Source organism: Urocitellus parryii, chromosome 16 (genome assembly GCF_045843805.1).
Source record: "Urocitellus parryii isolate mUroPar1 chromosome 16, mUroPar1.hap1, whole genome shotgun sequence".
Lineage (NCBI taxonomy): Eukaryota > Metazoa > Chordata > Mammalia > Rodentia > Sciuridae > Urocitellus > Urocitellus parryii.
In genome coordinates, this window is record NC_135546.1 from 20,775,166 (window position 1) to 20,797,493 (window position 22,328).

Sequence of the window (22,328 nt, forward strand, 5' to 3'; positions counted from 1 at the left end):
TGTTGGTCTTTTTTAAATCCAATCTGCCTGTCTTTTGATGGCTGAGTTGGAACTAAACTTTCAGAGTTATTATTGAGACACCATTTGTGTTCCCAGTTATTTTTGTTTATTTTTGGTATTTAACTAAGTCAGTTTCTCTTTGATAGGTTTTTCCTTTAGAGTGATACTACGCTTTTCTTTTTTTTATTTTTTATTTTTATTTTTTATTTTTTTTTAATGTTGGTTGTTCAAAACATTACATAGCTCTTGATATATCATATTTCACATTTTGATTCAAGTGGGTTATGAACTCCCATTTTACCCCGTATACAGCTTGCAGAATGACATCAGTTACACTTCATTGCTTTACATTCTGATTTTTTTATTGTTGTTCAGTTTCTCCTCATGGAATATTTTGCCAAAACCTGTAGTGCAGGTTTCTGGTTGTAAATTCTTTTAAATTTGTGTATGATGGAAGGTTTTTATTTTGTCATAAAATAACATCTGAATCGAAATCTAATTGCTAATCAAAATTTAATATTGCTGGGTATGATTCTTGGTTGGCATCCATTTCTTTCAGAGCTTGGTTTATATTGTTGCAGGATCTTGTAGATTTCTGGGTCTCAGTTCAGAAATCAGAGATCCTGATTGGTTTTCCCCATATGTAATTTGATTCCTTTCTCTCATGGCTTTTGAAATGCTCTGCTTCTCCTGTATGCTAGGTATTTTCATTATGATTTGCGTTGGTGTAGACCTGTAGTGATCTTGTTCATTTGGTGTCCTATATGATCCTTGTATTTGATTTCCCAATTCACTCTACGTGTTTGGAAATTTTTCTGGTATTATTTCATTGAATAGATTGTCCATTTCTGTAGTTTAGACCTCTATGCCTTCATCTATCCCAATAGTTGTTAAATTTGGTCTTTTCATAGTATCTCACAATTCTTGAATCTTCTGCTTATGGTTTCTTACCATCTTCACTGGGGTCAACTTTATTTTTTCAAGATTATATATTTTGCCTTCAATGTCAGAGGTTCTGTCTTCCAAGTGATCTATTCTGTTGGAGATGCTTCCTTTTGAGTTCTTAATTTGGTTTACTGTTTCCTTCATTTCAAGGATCTCTGTTTTGTGGTGTTTTTTTTTTCTTCAAAATCTCTATCTCCTTATTGAAGGAATCTTTTTCTTTCTGTATTTGCTTATGTAGCTCTTTATCAAAATGATCCTTTGCTGCCTGTATTTTCTCTCATATCATCCTTTAATTGACAGAAAATTATGTACCTTCTCCCATTTATCCTGCTATTGTGACCATGGATTCTAATAATGTAGCATCTTTGTTTGGGGTACATTCTTTCTTGGTTTCTCATGTTGTTCATGCATCTTCCCTTCCGGCTCTGTGTTTTTAAGATATATAGCCATGTAGGCTTATCATTTTCCCAATGGGTTTCAATGCCTTTCTTTTTTAAAAATTTATTTTATTAAATACATGACAACAGTGGAATGCATTACAATTCTTATTACACACATAGAGCTCAATTTTTTGTATCTCTGTACAGAAAGTATATTCATGCTAATTTATACCATTATATATGTACTCATTTCTTTCTGCAATACAACTCTTATTACCCATATATATCACAGTTTTTCATATCTCTGGTTCTATATAAGGTATGTTGGCACCAATTTGGGTCTTCATACATGTCCTTTGGATAACGGTTTCATCACATTCCACAATCACTGCTAATCCCCTGCCTCTTCCCCTCCACTGCAACCCCTATTCACTATGTAGAGTTCATCTATTCCTCGTATGCTCCCCCTCCCTACCCCACTATAGTCAGCCTCCTTATATCAGAGAAACCATTCAACTATTATTTTTTGGGTTTGCCTAACTTCACTTCTCCAATACAATCCATTTACTTGCAGTTGCCATGATTTTATTATTGCTGAGTAAAATTGCATTGTGTATATATGCTCCATATTTTTATCCATTCATCCACTGAAGGGCATCTGGGTTGGCTCCACAGTTTGCTATTCTGCATTGTGCTACTATAAACATTGACATGGCTATGACCCTATAGTATGCTGTTTTCAAGTCCTTTGAGAATAGTCCGAAAGAGGAATAGCTAGGTCAAATGGTGTTTTCATTCCCAGATTTCCAAGGAATCTCTATATAGTTTTCCATGTTGTTTGCAGCAATTTGCTGTCCCATCAGGAGTGTATGAGTGTGCCTTTTCCCCCACATCCTTGCCAACACTTGTTGTTTGTCTTTATGATAGCTGCCATTCTGACTGGAGTGAGATGATATCTTAGAGTGGTTTTGATTCGCATTTCTCTAATTGCAAGAGATGATGAACTTTTAAAAAAATATTTGTTGATTGATTCTGCATCCTTTTCTGAGAAGTGTCTGTTCAGGTGCTTGGCCAATGTGTTGGTTGGATTATTGGTTTTTTTTGGTGCTTAGCATTTTGGGCTCTTTATATACTTGATATTAGTTCTCTATCTGATGTGTGAGGGGTAAAAATCTACTCCCAGGATGTAGGCTCTCTGTTCACCTCAGATTTTTTTCTGAGAAGAAACTTTAATTTGAATCCATCCCATTTGTTGATTCTTGGTTTTAATTCTTGTGCTATAGGTATCCTATTAAGGAAGTTGGGGCAGCCTAGCCCCATGTGATGAAGATTTTGGCCTACTTTTTCATCTATTAGATGCAGAGTCTCTGGTTTAAATTGTAGGTCCTTGATCCACTTTGAGTTGAGTTTTGTGCATGGTGAGAGATAGGGTTTTAATTTCATTTTTTTTGAAAATGGATTTCCAGTTTTCCCAGCACCATTTGTTGAAGAGGCAATATTTTCTGCAATGCATGTTCTTGGCAATATTGTCTAATGTAAGATAATTGTAATTTTGTGAGTTAGTCTATGTGTCCTCTATTCTGTACCATTGGTCTACTGGCCTGTTTTAGTGCCAATACCATACTGTTTTTGTTACTATTGCTCTGTAGTATAGTTTAAGGTCTGGTATAGTGATCCCACCAGCTTTGCTCTTCCTGCTTATAATTGCTTTAGCTATTCTGGGCTTCTTATTTTTCCAGATGAATTTCATGATTGCTTTTTCCTATTTCTATGAGAAATGTCATTGGGATTTTGATCAGAATTGCATTAAATCTGTACAGTGCTTTTGGTAGTATGGTCGTTTTGATAATATTTATTCTGCCTATGCAAGAGTAAGATAGATCTTTCCATCTTCTAAGGTCTTCTTTGATTTCTTTCTTTAAGGTTCTTTAGGTTTCCTTGTATAGATCTTTCACATCTTTCTTTAAGTTGATTCCCAAGTATCTTATGTTTTCTTTTTTTGAAGTTTCTGTAAATGGGGTACGTTTTCTTATTTCCTTCTTGAGGCTTTGTCACTGATATACAGAAATGCCTTTTTTAAATGTGTGTTAATTTTATATCCTGCTGCTTTGCTGAATTCATTTTTAGTTCTAGAAGTATTCTAATGGTGCTTTTGGGGTCTTCTAGGTATAGAATCATATTCTCAGCAAATAGTGCTAATTTAAGTTCTTTTCCTGTAGTTATTCCTTCAATTTCTTTCATCTGTCTAATTGCTCTGGCCAGTGTTTCAAGAAATATATTGAATAGAAATGGTGAGAGAGAGCACCCCTGTCTTGTTCCAGTTTTTAGAGGGAATACCTTTAGTTTTTTTCCCTTTAGAATCATGTTGGCCTTAGGCTTAATGTAGAGAGCCAGTATGTTGTTGAGGTATGTTCCTGTTGTCTCAAGTTTTTCTAATTTTTTGATCTTGAAAGGGTGCTGTATTTTGTCAAATGGTTTTTCTGTGTCTCCTGAGATGATCATATGATTCTTACTTTTAAGTCTATTGATGTGATGAATTACCTTTATTGATTTCTATATGTTGAACCAACCCTGTATCCCTGGAAAAACCCCACTTGATCTTGGTGCACGACCTTTTTAATATGTTTTTGTATTTAATTTGGCAGAATTTTATTCAGAATTTTTGCATCTATGTTCATTCAAGATATTGACCTGAAGTTTTCTTTCTTTCATTTGTCCCTGCCTGGTTTGGGGATCAGGGTGATATTGGCCTCATTGAATGAGTTTGGAAGTGCTGCTTCTTTCTGTATTTTCTGAAATAAATTGAAGAATATTGGTATTTTTGAGTTTCTTCTTTAAAGGTCTTGTTTAAATCGGCAGTATATCCATCTGGTGCTGGGCTTTCTTGGTTGGTAAGATTCTGATGGCATCTTGTATTTCATCATTTAATATTGGTCTGTTTAAATTGTGTATGTTTTCCTGATTTAATCTGGGCACATCATATGACTTAAGAAATTTGTAGATGCCTTGAATGTCTTCTATTTTATTGGGGTATAGATTTTCAAGATAATTTCTAAATATCCTCTCTATTTCTGTAGTGTCTGTTGGGACATTGCATTTTTCATCATGTATGCTGGTAATTTGAATTTTCTCTCTCCTTCTTTTTATTAGCATAGCTAGGGATCTGACAGAGAACCAACTTTTTGTCAAGGTTTAATTGTTTCTTTTAATTCAATTTCAGTTCTAATTTTAATTATTTCTTGCCTTCTACAGCTTTTACTGTTGATTTGTTCTTCTAGGGCTTTGAGATAAAATATGAGATCAATTATTGACTTTTTCTTCTTTTAAAGAATCAACTCCATGCAATGAAGTTTCCTCCTTGTACTGCTTTCATTGTGTCCAAGAGATTTTGATATGTTGTGTCTATGTTCTTGTTTACCTCTAAGAATTTTTTAATCTCCTCCTTGAAGTCTTCTGTATCCCATTGTTCATTCTATTTTACCAAATTGATTCACTCATTGAACTGCTTATAGTACTTGGAATATTTCAAGTTTGTCTTTTCACAAGGTGGAAGTGTCACTTTACATGTCTCCAAACATTAATATTTTATGAATTTTTTACACATTGGGAATGTTTCATGGATGATACTTGAACCTAATTGTATTGGGGATCTCGATCTATCTCATGGATAGAAAGCAGAGAGAATAGGAAGCAGACTGTTTTCAAAAGCTTTTTTACCAGTCTTTTTGTCTCTCTTGTGAACAATCACCTTATGAGAATATCTCTGACAAGTATGATTTGCATTTAGAAAGTCCGCCAAATTTCACATTCTCTGATGGCAGAAAAGTTAGGAGTTGGGCTTTTATTCAGTGCTTGGGTTTTATGGTATATATCCTTCACTTCACTCTGATATGGAATATACGTACTGTTTTTGGACTTATGTATTTTTCTCTGAATTAGATAATGGAAAGTATCTTATTACATAATTAAAGTCACTCTCCTACATGACAGTCAGTTTTACAAATTCTTCATTAAAATTAAAAACTGAATAAGGTTTGGTCCATGTTCTATTGATATAACAATTTTTATTTCAGGAGCCATTGACATTTGGGGATGTCGCTATTGATTTCTCTAAGGAGGAATGGGAATGCCTGGATCCTCCTCAGCAGAATTTATATAGAGAAGTGATGTTGGAGAACTACAGCAACCTAGTCTTTGTGGGTGAGCATAACTTTCTTCAAAATTCCTAATTATCATTATTTAGTTTTTTTTCTTGAAGTATATTATTTGGGAACTTCTCCACAAGAATGTGTTGCAGATTTATGCTTTCAATAAAGAAGATGGGGTAGTTCTCGGTGCTGAAAAGAAAATGTTAATGATGTTTATTTTCATCCTTAATGTTTTCCTTTGGTGGCATGATATATATCTTTCACTTGACATATGGTTGACTTAGAGGAATGCACTGATGTCAAATACTGTGGCCCACATATAGCAGAGGACATATTTGAGGTAGGCGAGGAAGCCTACATTCAAAAAGGTTCATTGAGACATTATCCAGCAGAAAATATTTTTGAGAAGCTTTGAATTCTTTCTCTTGTTATCAGAAAAACCTGTCCTGTGCTTTGTGCTTTAAAATTATGTCATATCCTGCTTTTCCTCCAGTAATGTCTCCATACATTCAAATTAACAACAAAACACTCCCCTTGCCTTGTGAGTGTCAATATTACCTGACAGCTCTTCCATAATTAAAAAATATATTTTTAGTTTTTAATGAATTTCCTATTTATCCATATATGGTGCTGAGAATTGAACCCAGGGCCTCACACATGCTAGGCAAGCTCTCTAACACTACTCTACAACTCCAGATCTTCTTCCATTATTTTCAGGAAAGTTTTGCACATTTCTGGAGACCTCTAGGTCCACCCATTGTAATACATTACTATCATAAGTCAGTGTCTCTAATCTTATTTGTACCTTTTTTCACGAAAATTTCCTTATCATAGTTTTTTCTGATATGTGTAATGGATTTTCTGTGAAATTATCTGCCATGGAATGAATGTCAAGTTGGACCAAAGACTGCTGTTTTGAGAGATGGTGTACGTTTTATTTGAGTTAGAGGATTTGTAAAATAATACATCTGTAGATATTTATAATTTGCTTTTTAAAAAAATTGTGTACAGTAGGTTTCCTGTTATAGCCTGGGTTTCCTTTTATCAGTTAATTGCTTCACAAACTAAGATATGTATGATTCTTGTTTGTATTGCCAATAATATTATATGTGCTTTTGCTTGTATAAATATTAAGCCTCTTTTGTCCATGACTTTTGTATTTTATCTTGATTGGCTTTTTATTCTGCCCATGTACTTTGAAATTTAAGTTTTCTATGTATAAGTATAATGGGGATTAATGGCAGTGATACTCTCATGCTGAACTACAAGCTCCTTTTCACTCATATTTGGTAGAGGTTCTCACTAAATTATTGAGGATGTCTTGAATTTGCAATTCTCTTGCCTAAGACTTCCTAGTAGCTGAGATTACATGCATGCCCATCATTTGTATACTGATGAGTTTGTTATTATTTATAAAATAAAGACCACATTATTTTAAATGTAGCTTTGAGAAATGTTGCAATTCTCTTTCTTTTAATTTTTATTGTAATCAAAACCACAAATAAAACTTACTGTCTCTAAAATTTTAAATATACAGTTCAGTAATAGTAATTCAAATTGTTATGCAATATATATCTACAAAGTTTACATCTAAAAAAAAATGCCTAGAAAGCAAGGGCTCATATCTGTCTCCTCATCACAAAACTATTCTCTGTTGTTCAGAAAGCTTCTTTTTAAGTTTAGAGATGTCATGTTCATAAAATTCTGCAGTATTCTTTCAGTGACATTTCAGTTAACCTCTTGTACATACATTTTGTAAAATATATAATTAGAATAAATTATTTGACTTCAAAGTTCTATAGTTTGTATATTCCAATATGGCTCATCGTTCTTTTCAAGGGATATTTGGTTTGCGTGCCCCATGATGGCTCTGTTGAATAACAATGTAACAACACTGGTGTGCAATGTTTTTAATTTGCTATTGATGTGAGGGCTTATTGCCACACTCACTAAGAACTCCATCTACCTGACTCCATGTTTGCATTCACAATTGAATGCTGTAAATTTTAGTATAATTTTAGCAGGGAAATAGTCTTATTTGTATTTTGGGGTATATTCATACAATTTTAAGGATATATTTCTCTGCAAAAAAATTTTTTTAACAATGGGAGGTTGATGAATCCTACATGGAGCCTCTAGTTAAATTTAACTAGTATAAACATCTTTAAATTTAATCTTTCAATTTTGAACAACAGCATGCCCAAGAGTTTTCAATCAACTGACACATATTTAGGGATTTTTGAAAATCCCTACCACTTTTGACTTCAAATATTGATTCAATGTTGGTTACAAAATAACTATCACTTAAATATTTATTAACCTTTGTTTTAATATATAAAATTGATCTAACCAGCATAATATCACACTTGTGATTAAGAACACGGATTCTATAAGTCTATAGTAGTTTCAAAATATTTTCAAAGTCTTATGATTTGCAATTACCATTTTGCTTCCCTGTATTTTCCTTTTCAGTAAGTGGGGATTGATGTCTCTTAGTATGACAGTGATTCTTTGTTTTTATTCAACCCTCTCAGTGTTTTCTTTGTGTGTTTGGGAAGTATGAAGTATGTAGCAAATGTATTTACTCTTAATTCAGAAGCTAAGGGAAAGGGTACTTTTCACTCTTTTGCCTCTTTTCAAAGTTTTTTTTTTTAATTTAAAATTCTTTCTATGTCCTATAACTGTCTTAAACTATGTTTTGTGTACTATAATTTAGAAAGCCCAGGTTTTGTTTGATCACTTTTGTATGTGTCATTATTATATCCTTTTGCTTTCAGTATGTGTGTGTGCTTAGATTTAGAGTATCCTGTAGACTACCAACAGTTGCAATATTTAGGGTTAATTCAGATATCCAAGTTTTGTTTTGATCAGAGTTTTGTAATCTTGCATTTGCCAACAAAAAGTCTAAAACTGAATAGTCTCCTATTCATACTTTGTATGAATATCAACTTGACTTCACTTTATTAAAAACTGAATATATTTATGTGTCCTTTTAAAATTATATTATTGTTACAGGTATATATGCCTACTAACAGTATTGTTGTTATGCTTTTTTTTCTTTCAAATTCTATTGCAAAATTACATGTTTTATGACCCATCATTACAATAAAATAGAATTGTTTTGCCAAGAAATGTTTAAAATTTCATATGACTTATGATGCTGTGCACTTACATTTTATTATGAAAGATTTCATTTAGTACTTTTTGGAGAACAGATCCAGTGTTGATGAATAGTGTGTGTATTTTTATATGTTTAAAGTCTTCATTTTCCTTCTCTTTTGAAAGGTAGTAGCTGTGAATATAATGTCTTGGTTGAATATAGAAAGACTAGAAAGACTAGAATTTCTTCCTTTGTTGTGAAGATTGGATTTCACAATTATATAGTTACACATTTCTAGGTTACCCATCTTTTCCTCTTGGATGCTCTCAGTATTCTGAGTTTTAAAACTTGGATTAAAAACTACTTTAAGTCTTTACAACATGGAGAAAACTCAGCTGCTTGGATGTTCCTTGTTTTGTATTTTTCGAGATGTGTTTATTAGTACTGGAAAGAGAACTAAAGGGTGATTTAGCACTTTGAAGGCCAGACAAAGTGAAAAATGCAAATTTTGATGCTCTAGCTCAACCTCCTATGTTGCTATGTACAACCACTCCTGACTCTTTCCGACGTTTTCTAAAGAAAGTCTTTAAACATACATTTTCTGCTTATTACTATTAACAATTCTTGACTAATTTTTATTCTGTTTTTTGTGTGTTGGTTTAGTTCAGTAAACTTCTTTTAAATGATAATTGACTATTCCCTTTGAGTGATTCAAAACTTTGCTTACAGTTGATTTAGCCATGTTTTTTTCTGTTGGTAAGCAGGAACCCCTTTTTGAACAGTCCCCAAATATTCACATGTTTCATATTTTTATCTTTAATGAAACAGAAGAAAGTTGGTAGATTTTGAAAATATATTCTGAAGGAGGAAAATCTTTGTGTAACACAATGCATTTTTCTCTACTATATTACTCTCCATAGTAATGTACTCATCTTGGATACTGTGAACACAAAGATGATTAGGACAATCTTCAAAGTAATTTTCTGTGTGTATTTTTATTTGATTTATATATTTCTACAGTAATGATGGACTTGGATTTAATAATCCACTCCCCTGCTTATGTTATTATTTGCTGTAATTTCTTAGGTTTCCAAAATATACTCAACCCAGTACATTAAGTAAACATGTTTGTTATTTTTATTTATTACAGCCATGACTTCTCATCATCCTCGAGAAATTTTACCAGAGCAGGGAATAAATGAGAGAGAGGGAAGATATGGAAAGTGTGACTTTGACTATCTACAACCAAGAAAACAATGGGAAAATATAGGTGAGAGTAAAGTTCAAAAATCGTATTATATTAGACAAAATCAATCAGTAGTCCCTATTTATGATAAAAATTTTTTTGTCAAAAGACACCAGAGACAATTAATATCTGAAACAAAAATTCAATGTATTCCAATTATTTTGAGGAGTTTTATATGTCTTTAAGAATAAATCCACAGCCATTTTTTAACTGAAAGGCAATGTGGAAAATTTGAAATCTAGTCCATGCATCAGGTTTTAACTTGGCCAATTATAAAAGTAGCACTGAGTTAAAATTCCAGTCAAACATTTGTACAGAAAAGATATTTCTAAAAGTGATCCTTTTGGGAGTTTCTTTATAAAATGTCCATTTTCTGAAACAAAAGATTAATTTCTCCTTGTGCCCAAATGGACAATATTAAGAATTGTATAAAAGTTTCTACTTCCCAGTATTGCTCAATGACAATTCTGATACAGATTTCTGGAAAGTGCACTATATAGATAATGCTATAAGTAACACATTAAGCCATGTATCTACCCTGAGTAATGACCAGTATATTTACATTGGTGATAAAAATTATGAATATAGAGAAATCCTAGTTCTTTTCTGAAGGAAATTTACCAAGATGAAAAATGTAGGAAAGTCTTGCTTTAGTGATCAAAAACTAGTATTCATTAAAATATTCATAGCCAAGACAAAACCTGCAAGTGTAAGATATGTGAAAGGGCTCTTAACCACAGTGCAGAGCTTGCTTAATACAAGAAAATTCATAGAGAAAGGGAGCCCTATATGTATAGAAGATATTGAGCAAGCAAATGCTTTGCTATATTTTTTAAACAAAGCAGATACTATGACAGTGATAAATTCTACAAATTTAAAGAATGTGGAAAAACTTTTAGTGAAAAGTTTCAACTTGTTAAGTAACAGAGGATTTATACTGAAGGAGAGACCTGTAAATGTTAAAAGTGTGGGAAAGCCTTAAAAACTTTTTCAACCCTTACTCAACACCAAAAAATTTATTCTGCAGAGAAGACCTACCAATGTGAAGAATGCAATGCACTCAAGAACTTTACTCAACATCACAGTGTTCATTCAGATGATATGCCATGCAAATTCAAAGAATGTGACAAAACTTCTAATAAAAGCTCAAATCTTATTTGTCACCAGTGGACACACCCTGGAGTGATGCCCTACATATGTAAACAATTTTGCAAAGGTTTCAGTCAAAAACCAAGCCTTAAAAATTGCCAGAGAATTCATACTGGAGAGAAGCCCTACAAATGTAAAGTGTGTGGCATGAGTTTTAATAGAAACTCAAATCTTGATCGCCACAACAGGATTCATACTGGAGAGAAGCCCTACAAATGTAAAGTGTGTGGCAAGAGTTTTAATACAAACTCAAATCTTGGTTGCCACAACAGGATTCATACTGGAGAGAAGCCCTACAAGTGTAAAGTGTGTGGCAAGAGTTTTTGTGAAAAATCATCACTTACTCAGCACCAGCGAATCCACACTGGAGAGAAGCCCTACAAATGTAAAGAGTGTGGCAAAGCTTTTAGTAGAATCTCACAGCGTAATTGTCACAAAAGGATTCATACTGGAGAGAAGCCCTACAAATGTAAAGAATGTGGCAAAAGTTTTAATCAAAAAATAGTACTTACTCGGCACCTGAGAATCCACACTGGAGAGAAGCCCTACACATGTACTGTGTGTGGCAAAAGTTTCAGTCAACAATCATCACTTACTCATCACCAGCGAATCCACACTGGAGAGAAGCCCTACAAGTGTAAAGAGTGTGGCAAGAGTTTTAATCACATATCAACACTTACTCAGCACCAGCGAATTCACACTGGAGAGAAGCCCTACAAATGTAGAGAATGTGGCAAAGATTTTAATAAACAATCGTCACTTACTCGACACCAGAGAACCCATACTAGAGAGAAGTCCTATAAATGTGAAGAATGGCAAAGCTTTTAATATTGAAGAAAACATCTTACTAAACATTACAGATTTTACACTGGAGAAGTTTTACAATGAAAACATTGCATCAGTGTCTTTGAGGATGAGTCAACCCTTATTTCACAGCAGTTCAACACTATTTCACACCAGAGAGATGATAACACAGAAATTATACAAGTGTAAAATAGGTGTCAGAGTCTCCAATAGTTTTTCACACCCTGCTCAGCACCTCAGAATTCATACGAGTGAGAGGACATGTGGAAAAATTTTTGCAAAGCTTTTGGCCATTGATCCAACATTTTTAAAACACTGGAGGATTTATACCATATAGAAACCCATAGATTGTGTCCAAGACTGTATTCAAATTTCCAACATTTTTAAATTACTGACCTCATATCTGTAGCAAATGTGGAGTAGCATCTGTCCAAAGTGTGTACCTTAGATAACAGCACAATATTTAGAAAAACACCTTGACAAATATAAAGATTGTAGTAAGTTTCGTATCTATAGCCCATCCCTTGAAGTATTTGCGACCTAGGAGGGAAAAAATCATTTAAATGTAGAAAATGGGTAATTGCTTTTGACATTTGCTGAAAATTTTCTAGCATCTTGAGCTGATATTGTAGAAATAAGGAAATACAAGTATAGAATTGTGTATCCCTAAAAGGATATAATTTTAGTATAAATCAACAATTACTAAAGAGTCTCATTTTTCTGGAGAAATAATAATTCTCAGAGTTGATTATTTCAGAAGTTTCTTAAGATTTATATGAAATTTAAAATTTTCAGAGCCCCTTAAACTTAGGGACACTTAATCAGTAAACTACATCCTCAGATTTTTTTTTTTAATTTAGAGATAGGGTTTGCTAAGTTGCATAAGTCCTCACTAATTATGGAGCCTGACTTTGAACTTGCAAAGCTTCTCACATCCCTAGGGTCACAGCATGGTCCATCATGCAAGTTTTACAGAGCGTTTCTACTTGTATTTCATTACAGATGCAATTTGTTCCTAAATAAAGTGTGAATTTCTTAATGTAAACCTTGTCATGCATTTAATGATGTTATTAGGTCACACATCTCCCACTATTCACTTTGCTACTGGATCGATGCAATAGTAAAACATTCTATTGGGTAAATAATGCTATAATGTCTCCATTAATTATTTCATATGTTTAATCAAGTATTATTTGGAGAATATTATTTATGTAAATTATATACTCTCTTGTTTGTAATTATGGGAAAATTAAGACAGTTATGGGAAGGACCTAGGGATACTAAAATAATGCCCAGATATCCCTAGTTTGAATAATGAGTTTAACATTTCACCTTATAGAATAGCAGTACACCCTAAGGGATCTACAACTCTGGAGAGTTATACAAGCTCCCAATCAGGGAGAGGAGAAAGACCCAAGAGACTAGGAGCCAACATGTGTATTCAGGCAATAAAGGAGGATTGCTGAACGGGGAAAGAGTCTTAATGTTTCCTGGGGAATCCACATGGTCCATAGGCCCATCCTGACTCTTGCACTGAATAAACCATGCAGTTCCTCATGAATTCTATGACGTTCATCACTGAGGTGACTATACTCACCTCTAGTATAGGAAGAACATCACACTTTTGGACCACCTCATTAGTTTTGCATACCCAGTAAAAACATGTAAAATAGAAACATGTAAAATGATGACTGTAAAAAGAAAAAGACATACTGTAGGAGCATTTATGCCCCCACATTTTTTATTTCATTATATATTTTGATTTTGTAGACCCTTTGGTTCTACTTAATAATTTAGAATATAATGTTTGTTATACTTATTGGATTATATGATAGATAGCATGTGTCATGGTCTAGCAGAACCCTCTGCAACTCAGTAATTATAAGGTACTAATAACTAATCATGTTCCTACTCAGATCTTATAGCTCCAAGAGCCCATGACACCACAGAGAGAGAAACACAATTTTGATTGAAATAAACCTTAGACTCCCATCTACAGGTTCTGTTCAAAATGAAAAAACACAATATTCTCTTTATATGTGATCCTTTTGGGTCAACAAAACACCACCCACCAACATTTCAAACTTTATTTGGGAAAATAAATATTGAAATATAATGATAAGTTCTAGGAGAATAATATTCACACCATTCTTTATTCCAAAGTGTAAATATCTAGGTTTCATGCTTATCTCCACATTATTTTATGCAGAAAACTGGCTTCATTTTACATATGAGATTTTAAACTATATATAAGGCCAGGAGGGAAGATACAGTCCTAGAGGTCTAAGGAAAATACTAAAGATCTTCCCTTTTCTTGATTGGAATGATGTCTGCAGTCCTTGATGAAATAAAGAATGCTGATTTCTCAATGCACCTGGCTCGGTGACTCACTCATTGGAATCCCAATTTATTTAGTCATCTCAAGGCTATCATTCCCTCCTCTAGGATCTGACCTGTTCTTGGGTGGACTTCGTGTTCTTCAGGGGATCACCACGTCATGTAAGATGTTAGAATGAACTTTTCTTTGTTCTAACTTGTATTTATTCAGCCTCACTTTCAATACAAGTTGGAACAAGACTTCAGACTCTCACCTGTGGAGAGGATGCTCTGCCCAGCACTTCCCAGTCAGGACCCTGAGAAGCTCTTTGGGACTCCCCAATACATAGGTTCAGTGGTTGGATTTTCCTAGTCTGGCAATACAGTTGCCTGTGTCTTTCCCTTTTGCTTTCTCTCTTGGTTTCATAGTATTACTCAAGGAAACACTGTCTTGTGTGAAGAGAGTGTCTTCCTTATCTATTGGATCTGACCTGCCAAGTTGAGCAGCTGCCCACATACTGAATGTCACAAACACATGTATGTGTTATCTAATCAGGAAGTAGTGTATCTTTCAACTACATAATTTTTTATTGCATGGGGGAGGAAATTGGGAATTCTTTCTTTGAGTTCCCACAGCAGTATTCATAGTATTCATAACACTGCTATGTAATGTTTCCTCTCTGCTCAACTTGTAAGTATTGTTCTTGTGGTGCTTTGTAAAACAAATAGAAAAGAGTTGTAAACCAAAAATTTTGTGATTATAGCTAGTTGTGCAGACTGCCTTTGGCAACTCTATTTACCATTGTTGTTTTGTATGGGCTCAAGGTACTCTTTTATAATTTTATTTAACCTTAATGACATTACCATTCACTGAAGAGATTTTAACTCACAAACCTTCTCGGTATACAAATTTTCCCTTGTCATTTTTAAAATGTCTTACTCTTTTTAGGTATACATGATAGTAGAGCAAATTTTGACATATTATACATGGAGTAAAACTCATTTTTGTTAGCATTTTATTCTTGAGGTGTACATGGTGTGGACCTTCCCTGGTGGTGTATTTATATATAAACATTGAAAAGTTGTGTCTGATTCATTCTACTGTCATTTGTACTCCTATTTCCCTTTTCTTTTCTTCAATCCAACTTTGTCTAATCCACTGAATTTCTATTCTGTCCCCCCTCCCTTGTTGAGTGCTTTAGCATCTATATATATTATGTATTATATGTAATGTCTGTTTCACTCTACTATCATTTCTATCCCCATATTCCCTCCCCTCCCTGCAATCCTCTCTACTTAATCTAAATAACTATTCTTCCCCACCCCCATTGTGAATTAGCATACACTTATTGGAGGGAACATTTGGCCTTTGTGTTTGTGTGTGTGTGTGGGGGGGGCTTATTTCACTTAGCATGATATTCTTCAACTCTATCCTTTTACCACCAAATGGCATAGTTTCATTCATCTTTAAAGCTAAGTAATATTCCATTGGTGGGGGAAATTTTATATATATATATATATATATATATATATATATATATATAATCACATTTTATTTATCCATTCATCTGTTTAAGAAAACATAGGTTGGTTCTATGGTTTAAACTATTGTGAATTGTGCTGCTGTAAACATTGGTGCAGCTGTTTTCCTGTAGTATGGTGTTTTTAAGTGCTTTGGGCATAGTCCAAAGAGAGGGATAGCTGGGTCAAATGATGTTTCCATTCTGGTTTTTCAAGGAGTCTCCATACTGCTTTCCATGGGGGTTGCACCAATTTGGAGTCAATCTGATAAGCAATGTGTGAGTGTTCCTTTTCACCCACATCCTCACAAACAATTACTGTTGCCTGTATTATTAATGATTGCCATTCTGACTGAAGTGATTTGTATAAAATGTGTAGGTTCTTTCTTCACATTATTCTTTCTTTTGCTGAGAAGCAGCTTTTTAGTTTGAATCTATCCCCTTTATTCTTGATTTTTAATTTTTGTTCTGTAGGGGTCTTTTTATGGAAGTCAGATTGTGGACCAACATTCACCTCAGATTTTTAAATGGCATCCCAAGTTCATGAATGTTTAACTTTTATTGTTTCTCTTACTATCTTGCCTTATAGATCTACATGTTCTAAAGAGTCATGAAATGATCTAGCTTCTCATACATGATTTTCTGATGACTGTTATTTTTCAATATGTAGCTGCAGATGGTTTAAAATATAAATCTATAATTTTAGACTTTAAATAAAGCACATCCATGCCTTGTGTAGGAAGTATTCCATCAATAGATCAACATCAGATCTATAATATATGTAAATATATATATATATATATATATATATATATATATATATATATATATATATATATATATATATATATATATATGCCTGGATTCAAATGCATGCACATCCACCCCAGAGCTTGGCCCATTACACTTATTGTATACTAGTTCTACACTTTATAACCTCCATGAAAGCTCTTATATATCCAAAGCCTGAGACTCACTCCCCAGACATTCTTCTTTGGGGGGGGTGGTACGATGATGAAGATTGAACTCAGGGGCACTCAAACCCAGAGCCACATCCCTATCCTTATTTTATGTAGATACAGGGTCTTACTGATCTGCTTAGAAATTTTTTTCACTTAGGCTGGCTGTGAACTCAAGACCCTTTTTCCTCAGCCTTCCAAGCTGCTGAGATTACAGGCAAATACCACCATGCCCAGCTCCCCAGAGAGCCTTCTCTAACTGGTTGGAACCCACTTGTTCAGTATGTTTGGCCTAATCCTCACAAGTATAGATGAAACTGTTTTCCTCTATATTAAAAATCAGGGCTACAAAGAGATTGGACTCAACAACAGCTAATTACACAGCATGTCCACATTACAACAAAGTTGTGGTCTGCAATTCTCCACCTCTCCAAAGAGCTCTTCTTGGCTCCACAAAGTTGGGAATACTGGCCAACCTTCTGCCATTGATCATTCCGAAGCCTCCATGGAAGTCAGTGTGTATGAGGGACAGAATTCCAGGTGGCACTTTGGTGATTAGTAGGCTATGCCAGGGAGTAAGGCAGAGCCAAATTCACCAAAGGTGCAAAAATTTCATGTGGCTGGTCCAGGATTGGGGCTGCATGAGGGGATTCTTTTCCTCCACCCTTGATGTGTCTTTCCTAACTGTTCACATGCTGAAATACTTGTTCAATGACTTTTCCTGTTTTATGTTTCCCTCTCATGTGGCTTTGGAGGTCTCATGCTTTGGCAATTATTGTGACTTTCTTCTTCAGTTTTCCAACCTCCCTCTTCCCATCCATGTGGAATTTCTGTCTGTGGATATTAGTTTTCATTTTATATATTTCCATTTAGTCCAAATTTCCATTACCTCTAGAAAAAATAAATGTTTAATTAATTACCATGCTTGTAATTACCCTTCACATGTTGATAATGGCAGTGTTCAAGAACTATCTTCTGATTTCTATAACTGGAACATAAGTGGGTCTGCTTGAAATGACTGTCCTTTCTTTTGACTCCAGATAACGGGGATCCTTTTTAATATAGCACATAATGATTTTATGTATATTTATATACAGTACCCAGGATACTGAGCCTGTTTTTTCATGGTTTTCTCCCAGAGAATGTGGAGTTGATCATGTAGTTTTCTCAGAGTGGACTCCAGCTCGGACTCTGCCTCGGCTCTGACTAGATTCCATCTGCCTGTGATTTATACAACATGTGACCTATAGGTCTTCCTCTTCTTTTCTTAAATTTAATATTTCACTAAGAGCTTAAATCACAGGACTGTCACTTTCGAAAGGATGACTTAACAAACCATCACTAACCACAAGAAGGTTTGCTCCATGTACAAACTAGGAAAGAGGGGCCGATCACATACTTCAGGGCTTCAGGGAAATTATGGGGGTGCCAGGAGTCCCTCATATCAAAGTAGAGCCATTATAGGATGTGGGAAAGGTTTGGACTAATTTGATTTTAGGAGCAGAATTAGAGTAATTTAAGTTTCCTTATCAACATGAGAAAATAATCTCAATCAAGATCCTTTTCCAGATGTGTCCAGGATACTTTAAGGGTTTGAAGCCCAGATCTCTTGGATTGCTGTTATCCATCAGAGAAGACAATAAAATTAAGAGAGATGACATGTCCCACTGGGGAAGCCACAGTTCTGTGTTCTCCTGTGGGAACTTTGTGCCTTTCTACAAACATTAAAATTACAATTCTGCAGAGACAGAACTTAAACACATCCTTTCCATAAAACTTACAAGTGTTTGTGCTCTGCTCAGCTTATTCAGGTGACAAAGTACCTCTGTGTCCTCAGATGTGGAGTTAGTTTGGATTCTAAAAAGGGCATTTGAGGAGGGAATTCAATCTACTAGTGAGCTTTTCCAGTAGCTTCTTTGCTTCTCAAAGAAGCAAACATCTTCAGAAGACAATATCCTCCTTGCACCATATACAACATGGTCCTCTGAGCTCATTAGGACTGTTAGAGTCCAGAGGACCATGTTCTGTATGGTGTTACAAGGATATTGTCTTCTAAAGATGTTTGCTTCTTTGAGATCCTGCTAAAATGAGTCAATTTTTTAAATAGGGAATGTCAGTTTTTCTTCATTTTTCAATTTAATAACTTCATGGGACACAACTTACATATGGTATGTCATGTAGAGATTTTAAACACTACTAATTTGTATACTTATTACCAGGGAATTAATAAGTTTTAATATTTTGATTGATAATCTTGCTTTGGTCATCTTCATAACTCATAGAACAATTATTGTTTGAGTAATTGTACATTTTGAAATCTTTAGAGGGAAATGAGGTTCTATGTTCAAAACCTCATTTTATAGAATGGAATCTCACATGGTTAAGAACTTTCAGATGGTAAATGTCAAACAAGGGACCGTGATCAAAAGGAAGTACATTAAGTCTTTTAGAAAATCAAATAAATGTGCTGGTAAGTTCCAATTCATGGTGGCAAAATATAGGCTTGTGAATATAATTCACAAGAATTTGGAAGGATATTTTTATGTATTAGTCCATTCTGTTTTAATCACTAAAAACATTTTGAAATATCTAATAGTGGAAATGTATAAATTTAATTTTGCTTAGAGGAACATTCTGGACACTTGAAAATCATCCTGCCCGGGTCACTTTCATATTTTTTTCCAAAATTCAATTTTTTATGTCATTAGCATGCACAGGTAAATGTGACCCCAAGACACACAGATCAAGATAAAGCAGAACTTGACTCTTCCATCGCAATATCAGTCAGGGAAAATGGACCCTCCTGCAGGATCATGTGGATTTCCCAGTAATGAGAGCTTGGATTCTGCAGAGAAGTGCTTGGGCTCTCTCATCCCTGAGGATGTCCACAGAACAGAGTAGAGGAGAGTGTGGCTGTGGAGTCTCTAATCAAGACCTCCAGAGACCAAGCAGGAAGCTGGCCTGATTTTATTGTGCAGTTACCATGTGTACTCAGGCAGTGCCTAAGCAAAATATAGACAGCCACCAATGTAATGTCTGCTAACTGTTCTTGCAGTGAACAATCAAAGAGTGGGACTGCAACACATGGCCTAGTGCCCAGAGCTGTGCCGATGGGGTAAGCAGTTTGCCACTCACATGCCTAGCATGGGGAGTGGCCTGCCATACAGACACCCTTAATCTATGCCCTGTATGCAGTACTACATGCACTTGTCCCCACAGAGAAGCACCTCTGGGGCTTCTTTTTTCTTGACTTTAAAGAACAATTTCTCTTTTAGTTGCTTTTCTCAGGAGAAATTTAAAATAATAGTAATATAAATATCATAGATGTAAGTATGAACCCTGAGCTGTATTTTAAAACCCTGACAATTTACAAAAGCAACCCATGGTTCTCATATCTACTTCTCACAAAGAGCTGCCATTCATTCAGTCAAGTCTTGCCCAGGGTTTGCTGGTTGTGTTACTGGAGGGTGTGTTTTGCAGCAGAGGTGCTGGGTGATGGTGTCACCCTCTCTGAGGTGTCGGTCATTTCTCCCTAGTGCTATATATAGATTCCCAACACATAAAGAGCCACAAGTAAGAGGTTTCTGCCTAGGCTGACATCAGTCCCAAGCCCACTTGCTTGAAGCAAGACCAGTCTCAATTCTTCATCTCCCTTTTGTCTGTTTTTCGTTAGTGAATACCAAGAGGACATGGGGAGTGTTGGCTGTAGTGGTGAAGCTGAGCTTCACATATGCAGACTTAAACCCCAAGCTTTAAGTCTGCATATGTGTTATTAGGGGTGACAGATCCTATTTCCTCACCCGTTGTGAACAGGATGGTGCTCAGATTGCATATGGGAGAAGAGATGTTTCTTCCTCTCACTTTCACCATGGAATGTGAAAGCCAGAGGGTCCAAATAACTCTAACTTGCAGTGGGGTGTTCTTCTCTGTAATTCTCTCTACTTCTGTCCTGACCACCAGCTCGTGTCCACTGCCTTATCAGTCCTCACTAGATGTTTGCAACACAGATGATGGTGCATGTATCACACAGCCTCCCCTGATTTTAGTGACAGCACCATATCTAACATGACTCCTTCCTGGATCCAGATACTAGAGGGAGTCTTTACTATCAGCTCTAACAAACAAAACTTCTGATGTTTTTTGAAAATTTCTTTTTCATGTGTGATCTGTTTTTTCTCATCTCCTCACTTGGCCTTTCCTTCCTCTTACCATATGTGAATTCTTCAAATGTAACCTATTTCAGAAATCTGTGTTAGATTCCCTGTGATTTACATATCCTTCCACACAGAATGCCCACTCTAGGGGGCAGCTTGATTTCTCCAGTGCATAAAGGACATGAGTGCCCAGTACAATAGTGCATCTGTGGACCAAGCTGGAAGTATCACTCCGTAGACCCTTGTTTGAGGGGTGTTTCTCAGATTACCTCCCTGATGTCAGAGAGCTTGTGTTATGTCTCATGATCTCCTGGACTATGTTGTGCCAGGCATAATGTGCACAGCTGGGAAGGTACATAGCTCAGGATTTCTGTCATCTATGAATCATTCCCATTCACCAGGATGCTTCCTAACAACAATGGTACCTTATCATGGACATTACTATAGATGTTTCTTCACAACACTACCATGGTACATTTACACAATTTTAACCATATATACTTGATGCACATCATTTACAGATGATTGTGGTTCAAACTGGAGCTAGCAGAATGACCAGACTGTGCTTTCTCCTGGCCATTACCTGTATGAAGATTAGTTCTCCTCATTATTGCATGAAATTGTGTCCCTTTCTTTGAAGCATGATATCAGGAAAGGGTCTAATTTTTTCCCAATACTGATACAGAAAATTACCATCAGAAAACAATTTTCCAACACTTTCAAGGCAATGAACAACCCATCCATGAGTTCATGACTATTACTGCAAATTCATGGCACCTGCACACTCCAGTTTGTATGACTGCAGATTCCTCAGTTACACTGACCTTAAATTCATCCAATGGCCTTGAGACTCACGTGATTAAAACATGTCATTTATTGAGTGTTAGAAAACTTAGATTGTGTAACATTCAAATGTTTCAAATGAATGAAAGCAGATTCTGTGTGTCACAGAAAAGTGATAGAATGCAGTTTTTGGTTTTAAATTTCACATGTCTTTTTGTTGTTGAGATAAGGCAATTTTAAACCCTCTTCCTTTCCTTTTACCCCAGATTGAACCCAGGGCATTTAGTCATTAAACTATCTCACCAGCCATTTTTTTTTTATATTGGGAGAAAATCTTGCCTAGTTACTGAGCTTTGGCCTTGTCATCCTCTGACTCCTGAGCCAACGGGATTGCAGGCATTCAGCCTCACCTAAAACAATTTTTAAGTTATTTCTTTTCATGCTAATATAGATCAATTTAATCTTATACTATCAAAATATTTATATAATATTTGACTTACATAAAGTAAATTCATAAGTATTGGCATATGACATTTATATATAGATCTCACAAAAAAATAACTAAGGCCTAGTGATTAAATGTGAACCTTAAAATATTTGGGGGGGTACCAGGGATTAAACTCATGGGCACTCAATCATTGAGCCACATCCCCACTCCTATTTTGTATTTTATTTAGAGACTGCATCTCACCAAGTTTCTCAGGGCCTTGCTGTTGCTGGATTCGAAATCACCATCCTCCTGTCTTAGCCTCCCAAGGCACTGGGATTATAGTTTAGAATTTTAAAATTCATATTTTTTTCTGGATTTACCATGGGAGACTGTC

At 35.1% G+C, this 22,328-nt stretch overlaps 1 protein-coding gene across 1 annotated transcript in view; it reads left to right on the forward strand.

Moving 5' to 3' along the window:
* The window catches only part of LOC144250611 (uncharacterized), a 63,273-nt gene that overhangs the window by 7,561 nt on the left and 33,384 nt on the right, over positions 1-22,328 (forward strand). Inside the window, exon 4 of the mRNA XM_077793516.1 lies at positions 5,395-5,521. Coding sequence (XP_077649642.1) covers positions 5,395-5,521 — 127 coding nt within the window. The remainder of the gene's footprint in view (positions 1-5,394; positions 5,522-22,328) is intronic.